General features: G+C 45.1%; 1 protein-coding gene across 1 annotated transcript in view; it reads left to right on the plus strand.

Moving 5' to 3' along the window:
* FASN (fatty acid synthase) overlaps positions 1-12,961 on the plus strand; it is a 54,152-nt gene that overhangs the window by 29,695 nt on the left and 11,496 nt on the right. The window contains exons 20-32 of the mRNA XM_075278966.1: positions 451-773; positions 2,325-2,714; positions 3,942-4,106; positions 4,193-4,311; positions 4,792-4,928; positions 5,618-5,821; positions 6,489-6,639; positions 7,363-7,541; positions 8,483-8,602; positions 8,686-8,808; positions 9,035-9,258; positions 9,801-9,996; positions 10,085-10,236. Coding sequence (XP_075135067.1) covers positions 451-773; positions 2,325-2,714; positions 3,942-4,106; positions 4,193-4,311; positions 4,792-4,928; positions 5,618-5,821; positions 6,489-6,639; positions 7,363-7,541; positions 8,483-8,602; positions 8,686-8,808; positions 9,035-9,258; positions 9,801-9,996; positions 10,085-10,236 — 2,483 coding nt within the window. The remainder of the gene's footprint in view (positions 1-450; positions 774-2,324; positions 2,715-3,941; positions 4,107-4,192; positions 4,312-4,791; positions 4,929-5,617; positions 5,822-6,488; positions 6,640-7,362; positions 7,542-8,482; positions 8,603-8,685; positions 8,809-9,034; positions 9,259-9,800; positions 9,997-10,084; positions 10,237-12,961) is intronic.

Consider the following 12,961-nt stretch of genomic DNA (forward strand, 5'->3'; position numbering starts at 1 on the left):
TAGGATTAGGCATACTGAAATTCAGCATGCCCAATCCATTCTTTTTTTTCTTCCCATATATGCCGGATAAATGTTAAAAGATCATTTCTTAGACTTTAGATGGTTAGATTGTTCCCCCTGAAATAGTCTGATCTCAGTCTAACATGTAGGCTCAATCCACACGACTGAATTTGCAACTGATTTTCAGATGGGTTTCTCTGCAAAATCAGCTCCGAATTCTGGTCGGAATCTTCCTTTCATTGTTTTCAATGGGAGCCTGTGATACAGAAAGCTGAAAGACCCTAATGTAAAATCTGCCATGTCATGTGCTATATATAATACTGTATTTACTTCTGGCTTTCCAATGCAGAATTCACATGGCCAAGGCAAAAGACTCAAATCCTTCTTCGCTTTCTGCCATGTGAACCATTGGTATCTCCAAAGCTAAAGCGCCATCTTGTTTCCTCTCAGATAAGATCTGTGAACTAGAGTCAAAGGTGGCCCAGCACGGATTACAACTCAACATCCCTGGAATCAAGACTGCAGGCGGAGCTCAAAGGAACCAAAAATGGAGCTCAACTCCGGAGCACGGGCTCCTGCACGTCCTCACCGAGATCTGTAACCTGGAGTTAAACGGCAACCTACACTCCGAGCTGGAAGAAACCCTAACACAGAAGAACGATCAGCTCCGAGAGGATCCTCTACTGACCGGACTGCTCGCATCGCCTTGTCTGAAAACCTGTCTGGACACCGTTTTGGAGAACTGTAATCCCCAAAAAATGAAGATTATTGAGGTAAGCGTTTGAAATATATAAGATTAAAATGTGCTTGCAGACTGTTTCATACATGTATCTTTATGGGGGGGCAACCTCTTATGGATTACATCTGATAACGGTAACACAAAGAATTATCAAGACTCTGAACAAGCAGGGAGATGTGAACTCAGAACTAAGAAAAAGCCATGAAAGTCGTCTGTAATACCGTAAATCAGGATCGGGGCAGTTCAGAAGAGAAGGATTTGCTTATAATACCCAAACTAGGGACCTTATTGACCTTAGGGACCTTATTGTATGTGAGCTTCCAATTCTTAAAGGGATTCTACCATTAAAGCAACTTTTTTTCTAATTACCACGTCGGAATAGCCTTAAGAAAGGCTATTCGTCTCCTACCTTTAGATGTGGTCTCCGTTGCGCCGTTCCTTAGAAATACTGGTACTTACCGGTATGCTAATGAGGTCTCGGCAGCAATGGGGGCGTCCTTCTTCTTCATCTGCCTCCTCCCCTTGTCTGTCGTCTTCTTTCTTCGTCATGTCTGATGCCTGCGCAGTCGGTTCTGACAGCAGAGACCTTGTTAGAGCCGACTGTGCATGCTCGTAAAGTCCGTACAGCCCTCCGACGCCTGGATGAGTTCACTTGCGCATCGGAGGGCTGTATGGACCTTACTGAACATGCGCAGTCAGCTCTAACAAGGTCTCTGCTGTCAGAGCCGACTGCGCAGGCGTCAGACATGATGAAGAAAGAAGACGACAGACAAGGGGAGGAGGCAGATGAAGAAGGACGCCCCCTTTGTTGCCGAGACCTCATTAACATACCGGTAAGTACCGGTATTTCTAAGGAACGGCGCGACGGAGACCACATCTAAAGGTAGGAGACGAATAGCCTTTCTTAAGGCTATTCTGACGTGGTAATTAGAAAAAAAGTTGCTTTAATGGTAGAATCCCTTTAAGTTCCCTTCTGGGGGTGGAAGGGAAATAAATACCAGACAATTGGGCAAGAAAACATACAGCATCTGTGAAATCTTTTTTTTAAAGTGACTTTACAGAAGTTGCTTATTTAGTTGTTAGAGATGAGCGAACACTGTTCGGATCAGCCGATCCGAACAGCAAGCACCCATAGAAATGAATGGAAGCACCTGTGACGCTGACTTTGCCGGCGGCCGGCCGGCATCACAGGTGCTTCCATTCATTTCTATGGGTGCTTGCTGTTCGGATCGGCTGATCCGAACAGTGTTCGCTCATCTCTATTAGTTGTTTATTAGAGTATCAGGCCTTACAATTTAACTAGATTCCATCCAATGGGAATGATGCTTTTAAGCGTCACTTCCAATCAGAATTGTCATACCATATGAGGCCTACATACATTAAATCTCTTGTACTTACATGCAGAATACCCTGACCGAGACAGAAGTACTTTGGTTCACATTATGCTATGAACATATGCAGAGGAAGGGGAGCTGTGTAAAATGAGACAATGCTCAGCTAGTAAAAGAAATATTTTAACCCTTTTTTTGCTCTATGCTCTTCAAACTACCAGCTGAAAATAAAATTTTTACTTTTCCCTCCATAGGCCCTTACAGGAAATGGCAATTTGTCTTCTTACGTTCTGAGCGTGCTGAACACACAACCAATGCTGCAGATAGACTACATTGCCACTGACCGGACTCTGGAAATCCTCTCTACAAAGGAGGACAATCTAAAAGAAGCTGGAGTTTCCATTGAGCAATGGGACCCGAATACTGCTCCACCCAGTAATGTGACCGGTGGTGATTTATTGGTGTGCAATAGCTCTTCGCATCTCCTCCAGGACCCCAGACAAGTCATCCCCAACATGGCGGCGACCGTGAAAGACGGAGGATTCATTTTGCTCCATACGCTTCTTAAAGGAGATATATTAGGAGAGACCATTGCCTTTCTGAGGACTCAAAATCTCCAGCAGAAAGATGGTCTCCTTTCCCAGGTAAGATAACTGTATACCTCGGTGCACTATGATATAGTTTAGTCTGTCAACGGAACCAACATATCAACCCAGTCCCGCATATAGATAGGTTAGGATCATCTTAATGAAACAGTGTTGATGAGAAATCGCTGTTTTTGCCATATGCATTGGAACTTTTTGTAGTAATGGCAGCATCCTTCTTGCTCCAAATATTGCAATATCTCAGCGACAGAGGCAGCAATTCACAAGGGTAAAATACTGTTTGATTCAGGTGATACTAACCTATCTATCTGCAGGGCTGAGTGATATGCTGGTTGTGGTGACAGTAACCTATCTATCTGCAGGGCTGGGGTGATATGCTGGTTGTGGTGACAGTAACCTATCTATCTGCAGGGCTGAGTGATATTCTGGTTCTGGTGACAGTAACCTATCTATCTGCAGGGCTGGGGTGATATGCTGGTTCTGGTGACAGTAACCTATCTATCTGCAGGACTGGGGTGATATGCTGGTTCTGGTGACTCTAACCTATCTATCTGCAGGACTGGGGTGATATGCTGGTTCTAGTGACAGTAACCTATCTATCTGCAGGGCTGGGGTGATATGCTGGTTCTGGTGACACTAACCTATCTATCTGCAGGATTGGGGTGATATGCTGGTTCTGGTGACAGTAACCTATCTATCTGCAGGTCTGGGGTGATATGCTGGTTCTGGTGACAGTAACCTATCTATCTGCAGGACTGGGGTGATATGCTGGTACTGGTGACAGTAACCTATCTATCTGCAGGGCTGGGGTGATATGCTGGTTCTGGTGACAGTAACCTATCTATCTGCAGGGCTGGGGTGATATGCTGGTTCTGGTGACTCTAACCTATCTATCTGCAGGACTGGGGTGATATACTGGTTCTGGTGACAGTAACCTATCTATCTGCAGGACTGGGGTAATATGCTGGGGTCTGGTGACACTAACCTATCTATCTGCAGGGCTGGGGTGATATGCTGGATCTGGTGACACTAACCTATCTATCTGCAGGACTGGGGTGATATGCTGGTTCTGGTGACAGTAACCTATCTATCTGCAGGACTGGGGTAATATGCTGGGGTCTGGTGACACTAACCTATCTATCTGCAGGGCTGGGGTGATATGCTGGTTCTGGTGACAGTAACCTATCTATCTGCATCTGTAGTGACTCTATGAATATGAAAGAATATACAAGAACTTATGAATCTGATTTCTCTTCCCCCTGACAGGCAGAATGGGAGGCTTTGTTTGACAGCGCCGGCCTGGACGTGGTTGCCATGAAAAAGTCCTTCTACAACTCAGTCATTTTCTTATGTCGTCGACGTATCCCGGAGAAGAAACACGTTCTCCTATCCGTAGAAGACATGGACTGTTCATGGGTGGAGTCACTGAAGGTGAAGCATATTAGATTGCCAATATTACTCCTGATGTCTTAACATGTGACCGTCTTAATCACAATCATATGATCTATGTTCTATAGGACGCTATGGCAGATTCTTCAGACCACCGGATTTGGCTAACCGTCATGAATCAACCAAATTCTGGTATTGTTGGGATGGTGAATTGTCTGCGCCAGGAACCAGGAGGGAACAGAATTAGGTAAGTCTGAGCTCAACAATAGGATCCCCCTACTAAATGGATTGACAAGTGTATGGCCATTCTAACGCCACTTATAGATGGCTACCATACGAGTTAATATACAAACCATTAAAGGGGATATCCAGGACTAGGATATGGACTGTGGTAACCTCTCTACTATTTACCAAGCACAGCGCCTTACATCTGATAGTGGCTGTTCTTGGTATTGCACCTTTATTTGAACGGCAGGCATATCAGTACTTTGGCTATCCCGAGTCTTGGGTCAAGGCTCTTCAATGGGTTGGAAGTTGCCTTATAGGGTAGCTGCTATCGGAAAGTCGTGTTCCTTCTGGAGGGGAACACATTTTTCGAGGGAACACCTCCGGTAAGACTCTCTCCCCTAGCTAGGTCTCCTAAAACCAGAAATGTGTTGCGTTGGGTCACAATACTCTCACTCCCATGTGCTGCAAACATCACTCCATCTTGCTGTTTTCCTTCCAGGTGCCTCTTTACCTCCGATGGGAATTCTTATAAGGTCTCTGATAAGGAGATTCAGGAGCTTCAAGATAAGGATCTGGTGATGAACGTCCACCAAGATGGCAGATGGGGAGCCTTCCGTCATGTCCCCTTTCAGAAAGGTGAGTAAATATTCATGGGGTGATTGTCACCGTGACATTATATCGCGAAGTATCTCACAGGTGTCTGCACTTAGAGGGTTATTCCGGTCTCTGCAGATCCCTACTGTGAAAGGGAGTAACTGCTCCGCATCCCTATCCCCATGACCAGGACTTACAGGAACATCCACTGTGTAGCACAGCTGAGATCATCTTACGGAAACAGCGTAGTTAGATGTTGTGCGCTGTTTCCGTAGCTCCTCTATGAGAGATACAGAACAATACTGCTCAGCTATTCCTGTAAGTCACGCTCTAATCCCGGGATTTTGGATTATTCCGAGTTATTCCCATCTCAGCAGTGATATTCCAAGATAAGAATATCCCTTTAATCATAGCATACTCTTCATGTACAACAGGGGTCTTTAACCTGTTGCCCTCCAGTATTGTGAGAATTTAACTCCCTCCAACCTATTTAGGTAACAAAGAGGGTCTCCTGGTCTGGAGGACCTGACCTGTCCGTGCATTACTCAGACAGCACATACATTTCCATGGACAATGTGTAATACTTCATTTGGCCAGAGGTGGTGCTGCAGAGAAATGAAATAGCAGGGCACCATCAAAAATGATGGTCCATTGTAGAAGGAATGAATTGTGTGCGCCATGTCTGAAGTCCCGATTATTTTTTGGCTAATTACTCTTTTTCTTATGTATAGAACAAGCTCAGGATGAAACGGCCTACGCCTTTGTCAATGTGCTGACCCGGGGCGACCTCTCCACCTTGCGCTGGATTGCCTCTCCTCTATGTAACTTCCAACCCACCAACCCCAACGTGAAGCTGTGTAAAGTCTACTACTCATCGCTCAATTTCCGTGATATCATGTTGGCAACTGGCAAGCTGCCCCCCGATGCCATCCCGGGTAGGAAACTGCTTTATTGTTTATTTTATTGCAGTAGGATATAGAGTTGCATGATGGCTATGAGGAACTTGAATGGAGCAGTGCTCTATTAGTGCCATAGTCTTTGGATGGAGCTGCAGGACATAAGCTCCACCTCAATCCAAGTTCTCTTATCCAGATATATGTGGGTGGAGATATTATGGTAATCAATAAGTGTCCTTCCAATTATGAAAGAACTTTACATAAATGAATAGTACAGGAGAATATAAGAAACTTTCTAATATACCTTATTAAAGAAATCTGTTTCCTTCTCCACGTATCAACCTGAGTTACTTTTTACATAGAAGTCTATGGAAAGGGGAAACTGCTGGAAAAGACACACAAATAACTGCAGCTGCTATACTGTGAATGAGATAACTCTTTTGACACTGTAAGACTCCACTGCACAGAATGAAGCAATAAATCAATTAACACCCTCCTCCTCTCCCCTCCCCTCTCTATAGACTTTTGTGCAGCCTATTAAGTGGAGAAGGAAACAGATTTCTCTAATAAGATATATTACAAAGTTTCTTATATTCACCCGGACTATTCATTTATGTAAAGTTGCTTTATCATTGGAGGTCCACTTCAACAGGAATAAGTTACGGAAATTGCACTCATCATACATTGTTTTGTTTTGTTTCTCCAGGAGATCTAGCCTTTCAGCAATGCATGCTGGGAATGGAGTTTTCAGGACGTGATCCTGCAGGAAACAGGGTTATGGGACTCCTTCCAGCAAAAGGCCTTGCCACAGTAGTGGATGCCGATGAACGCTTCTTGTGGAAGGTTCCAGAAGACTGGTAGGTGTCCAATTTAGTCAGTAAGGTCAAAGTTTAAATTAATCCTAAATGTAGATTATGAATTAATGGCCAGGGGTTGGAGCTACTGTTCGCTTTCCTTTACATGGGGCAAATATTCTTTATGGTGCCCTAACCATGTATATATGCCCTTACCAAGACAGTGTGATGTGTTGGGTTTCCAATTTAGTAACCCCACCCTACAAACATCACCAGCACCCCCCAAGATCGACCCTTACCCTATCTGCTCTGGCCTCATGAAGATGCTGCTCTTGCAGGCCATATAATTTGCTGGTCAGGTTCCATAAGCACACCTCTTACAGCCCTTCTTGTGTCCATGGACTGGACCAAAAGCAAAGACTGTAAATACGGCTGTGGTAGGGTTGAGCGATCGGGATCGGGAAAGATCGGATCGCACAATCGTGATCATCTGGAAAATGATCAGAAATCAGTTTATGAAATCTCAAGCTCGGCTCAACCCTAAAAGTGACTTTTTCCATAGAGAAGCATTGAGGTTGAGCAATCGGGATCGAGAACGATCGGATCCCGATCTGCGATCGAACAAATTTTGCGATCGGCTGGAAAATGATCAGAAATCAGATTTTAAAATTGATCCTGAAATTTCAAGATTGGCTCAACCCTAGTCTGTAGACTTAATAGTAGGTTGCGCTCCAATCAGAGGATGACTAACTTTTGTTAAGCTGCATTTACCTTTTCTGTTTATAGGTCTTTGGCCGATGCTGCCTCCGTTCCTGTGGTCTACGCTACGGCGTACTATGCCCTGATCGTGCGAGGACGGTTGAGGAAGGGCGAGAGTGTTCTAATCCACTCCGGATCTGGTGGTGTTGGTCAAGCAGCAATAGCCATTTCTCTTAGCATGGGTTGCCGTGTCTTCACAACAGTAGGTAGGTCGTCATTCCATTACTTGCCACCAAACTGGGTGGAAGATCTACTGTTTTTCCTGTTTTTGAAATCTGTGCGATTTTGATAAGGCGTCGCCATAATATCACCTCTAGTAGGTGTTTCGTTAGCCCCACTTCACAGTCACCTATAAGCTAAGTTCTAAGACCATGTTCAGGTGTCTTCAACACCACCTACCATTTGAAAAGTCACCCTGAAGTCAGTGGGGCTGTTTCCAAAAATTTGTTATCTATATTTTCCTTTAAAGGGATTCTACCATTAAAATCAAATTTTTTCTCACTAACATGTTGGAATAGCCTTAAGAAAGGCCATTCTTCTCCTACCTTTAGATGTCTTCTCCGGGCCGCCGTTCCGTAGAAATCCCCGTTTTCTACAGTATGCAATTGAGTTCTCTCGCAGCACTGGGGGCGTCCCCAATGCTGTGTGAGAAATCTCCAGCGTCGCCTCCATCTTCTGGAATGGGTCTTCTTCGCGTCTTCTTCCGGTGCTGGGGGTCAAACTTCTACTCCTGGGGCAGAGCGACTGTGCATGCCCACAGGCCACAAGAAAACGGCCGCTTATTTACTGCCCTAGAAGTTTGAAGCCAACCCCAAGAAGACGCGTCAAGAGCCCGTTCCTGAAGAAGATGGAGGTGGCACTGGAGAGTTCTCTCGCAGCATTGGGGATGCCACCAGTGCTGTTTGAGTGCTGGGGCCCGCCCCCAGTGCTGCGAGAGAACTCATTTGCATCCCGGCGAAAACCGCGATTTCTACGGAACGGCAGCGTGGAGAAGACATCTAAAGGTAGGAGACGAATAGCCTTTCTTAAAGCTATTCCTACGTGTTAGCGAGAAAATATTTGATTTTAATGGTAGAATCCCTTAAAAAACAAAGGACAGAATAAAGTGGAAAAAAACTGACAAACAACAATATATTTTTGTGCTTAGGATCTTCTGAAAAACAGCAATATCTCCAGAGTCGATTCCCACAGCTTGATGCCAGCTGTTTTGCAAATTCCCGAAATACATCTTTCGAACAACATGTTCTCACTGTTACAGGAGGGAAAGGTGAGCGAAGCTGGGACTTGTGTGTAACTAAGTAGAGCGATTAGAACACCAGCAAACTCTTATCTTCTATCCTTTCATTGTAGGAGTGGATCTTATCTTGAACTCACTGGCCGAGGAGAAGTTACAAGCTAGTCTCCGCTGTCTGGCCCGCCATGGGCGCTTCTTGGAAATTGGCAAATACGACCTGTCAAATAATACTCCACTAGGTAAGTTTAAGAACAGTATGGAATCTACAATTCAGAAAACGTAATTTCTTCCGTCCTTAGTATCAAATTATGAACAGAAAAGGTCTCTTGGTGGGAAACCACTGAGGTCCATTAGGGTCCCACCACTAGTAGCCATGGAGAGCCCCAACTATAGATCGAAGAACTTTTGATATCAAGACCATGGGTCAGTGCCATGACGAACTCTTCTTAATGTGTTGTCACCTAGGAATGGCTCTTTTCTTGAAGAATGTGGCCTTCCATGGAATTCTGCTTGATGCCCTTTTCGAGGAAGGAAACAAAGAATGGGAAGACGTGTCGGATCTGCTGAAGTCTGGAATTCGAGATGGAGTTGTGAAGCCACTGAAGTGCACCATCTTCACTCGGGATGAGGTGGAGCCAGCCTTCAGGTTCATGGCTCAAGGAAAACACATCGGCAAAGTCCTGATAAAGGTCAGAGTGATGGACTATTCCCTTAAGTATTAGTCAGTCCCTACATCAGGGTTAGCCAAGAACTGTTTAGAAATATTTCAACGTTACATGGGTTGTAAGGTGATAGAAGTCCACGAAGTTCAACCTTTCTCCACCTATTATAGATCATTAGTTGCTGGATTAATTATACCCCTATCCGAAGCGCCCATTGTACAGTCTGGGTCTCCTTCCCCTCCCTTGCCAGGACTCATCACCCCAGAAGTGGATAGGATCACATGACCGCAGAAACCAATCAGAGGCCTCATTGGCGAGAGAATGGTGATGTCACTCACATACGGTACATCATGAGTTCCTTACCAATTATTGGCCTCAGTGGTCATGTGAGCCTCGTAGTATCTGGTGTGGCAAGATTTGGGGATTGGCAACGATGACGGTTTCCTTTGCTATACACCCACCCTGGCCAACCCTGTTGGCCCACCCTGGCCAACCCAATTGCTCTAGTTCCTGGACAACCCCTTTAAGCCTTTATGCTGACTTTTGTGATACTTTTATATTATATACAGGTGCGTGATGAGGAGCTGGAGTCAGCGAGAGAGTCTGAAGCTCTTCTTCCTGCTATCCCTCGAACATCCTTCCCCTCAACAAAGTCCTACATCATCACAGGAGGTCTCGGTGGGTTTGGCTTGGAGTTGGCTCAGTGGTTAATCGAGAGAGGTGCCCGCAACCTGATTTTAACTTCTCGATCCGGCATAAGGAATGGTAAGATACAGTCACAACAATTTAGATATTATTAGGAATCAATTCTGAATGTCGCGTCAGGGTTTTGACTGTTTCCTTGTACTTGTAGGTTATCAAGCCAAACAAGTCCAGAGCTGGAAGGAAGCTGGAATTACTGTGGTGGTTTCCACCAAAGATGCCTCTTCTATTGGTGGCGCTCGCCAGTTAATAGACGCTGCCTCAGAGCTGGGCCCGGTGGGAGGAATCTTTAACCTAGCCATGGTGAGTCCTACAATCTTGTCACTTAACCACTGACCAATTGACCAATACATCCTAATAACATCCTATCAACTTTCATCTTCTATAGTAGCGTCTGCATCAAAAAGGATTTGCATTCCTTTGATCTAACCAAGTGTAGATCATGACCATCGGGGGCTACGGGCCAAGTTGAGAAATTTCTTTTTCCACAACTGCCGGCACAGTCCTGTGACTGATCACATGCAGGGGCAAAGCTTGTACGATAGCTCCATGTATAAGAGAAGATGTGCAGGGCTGCACAGAGTTAGGTGTGGGGGGATATAACAGGGCTGAGTATGTCTTGGCGGGAGATGTGGATGAAGCATGGCGGAGTGTGTGAGGAGAAAATGAGAAGGTAGCTGAGCTGAGTGTATGGAGGAAAAGGTGGATGTAGCAGAGTTGCAATGCTTTAACTGTTAAGAACCCTTTCCTTCGCATGTAATGCATGTCCTCAAGTCTTTGGTACAGTCCTTGGAAAGAATAAACCTTGTGCCAGGTCTTTCTATTGACCATATCACAACATGATTTATGTAGATACTTAGATGGCTTCGCACTCCCTTTAACTCCCCCCCCCTTCGAGTCATATGCTTTTGATACTTTTTAGATGTTTTATGTTGTGTTTTTGACCAGTGTCCGTGTGTTTGGATATTGTGTCGGTGGGGTGTTTGGTGACCATTTTTGTAATATACAGTATTAGCCTGTCTAACTTCCTTTTTATTATAAAACAGGCCGTGACATTCTCCTTAGCAATCCTCTAACTGAGCTGTTACTAAGGAAAGTCCGCAAGTACTAGCTGTAACAGAACATGAGATATCACTAGTTAAAGACACAGTTAGGAATTTTAACTTAAAGGGATAACTGATTTTTTTTAAAGTCGAGGAGGAGAAAAAAAAAATACTCACCTGTCCCCAGTGCTCCGGTGTTCTCCGAGCGCGGTCCGCTCCTGCTGCTCCAATGTTTCCTTGTGGTGGAAGTCTTCTCTGGCTGTGACGTCATGGCTCCCTTTCCTTAGGCCACTGATTGACCTCATCGGTCACGTGATCTAAGGCACCCAAGTAGGCACCCAAGTAGTGGCGGGACTTCCTGTGGAAGAAACCATCAAAGCAGCATGACCGGTCCCCGATCGAATTTAATATATGGATCAGCTGCATATAAAAATGACATTCCCGACTGTGTCTTTAACTAGTGATATCTCATGTTCGGTCACAGCACTTAATTCCTGGCAGCACAGAAGCATTTTGCTACGTGGTATAAAGCCAGAGATACAACCATTTGAAGGGACCATCGCCCCTTTGGTAAATGCTTCATCTCTAGTGCATTGAGTACAGGTGTACGGACAGTCTCCCTGGCAGTGGTTAGTTGTGCATTGTGAATGGGAACTTTACAGCCTGTTTTCTATTAAAAGGAAGTTAGATAGGTTAATAAAACATATTACAAAAATGTTCACCAAACACTCCTAACTGGGGCTGAGCGATCAGGATCGGGAAAGATCGGATCCCGATCGGTGATCGAGCAAATTTCACGATCGGGATGGGCTGGGAAATGCTCAGAAATCAGATTTTGAAATCTCGAGATTGGTTCAACCCTAAAAGTGACTTTTACCATAGAGAAACATTGACTAAGGTTGAGCGATCGGGATCGGGAAGGATCGGAAGCCCGATCGGTGATCGAGCAAATTTCACGATCGGGATCGGCTGGGAAATGATCGGAAATCAGATTTTGAAACCTCGAGATTGGTTCAACCCTAAAAGTGACTTTTACCATAGAGAAACATTGACTAAGGTTGAGCGATCGGGATCGGGAAGGATCGGAAGCCCGATCGGTGATCGAGCAAATTTCACGATCGGGATCGGCTGGGAAATGATCGGAAATCAGATTTTGAAATCTCGAGATTGGTTCAACCCTAAAAGTGACTTTTACCATAGAGAAACATTGACTAGGGTTGAGCGATTGGGATCGGGAAGGATCGGAAGCCTGATCGGTGATCGAGCAAATTTCACGATCGGGATCAGCTGGAAAATCATCGGAAATCGGATTTTGAAATCTCGAGATCAGTTCAACCCTAAGGGGGCATTCACACGGAGTAACACCGGGCATGTATCACAGCCGTACACACCAGCGTTACAGCAGACTGCCGAACACTTCCCATTCACTTCAATGGGAGCGCTCGTAAACGCCGCTGTTACGAGCGTTCCCATTGAAGTGAATGGGAAGTGTTCGGCAGTCTGCTGTAACGCCAGTGTGTATGGCTGTGCTACACGCCCGGCGTTACTCCGTGTGAATGCCCCCTCAAAGTGACTGTTCCCATAGAGAAGCATTGACTAGGGTTGAGCGATCGGGATCGGGAAGGATCGGATCCCGATCAGTGATCGAGCAAATTTCACGATCGGGATTGGTGGAAAATTATTGGAAATCAGATTTTAAAATGGATCCTGAAATCTCAAGATTGGCTCAACCCTAGCCCCAACACAATAGCATGAAAAAAGTTAAAATGAGAGTTACCCTGTAAATAAAATATCTAGTATCTCGCATGACTTTGAGCACATCTGTTACCTCCCTTCCCTCCTTTATATTTTGGTTCTCTTCAAATTTTTAGCCCGTACATTCTTTGTCTGGCCAAAACAATGCTAGGGATTCACGGTTCCCGTCCTTGTGCTGGAATACAGTGTTCTCTTTACAGATAATTGGGAACAATTAGTAGACGTGTAGA

This window comes from Leptodactylus fuscus, chromosome 6 (genome assembly GCF_031893055.1).
Source record: "Leptodactylus fuscus isolate aLepFus1 chromosome 6, aLepFus1.hap2, whole genome shotgun sequence".
NCBI classification, from domain to species: domain Eukaryota; kingdom Metazoa; phylum Chordata; class Amphibia; order Anura; family Leptodactylidae; genus Leptodactylus; species Leptodactylus fuscus.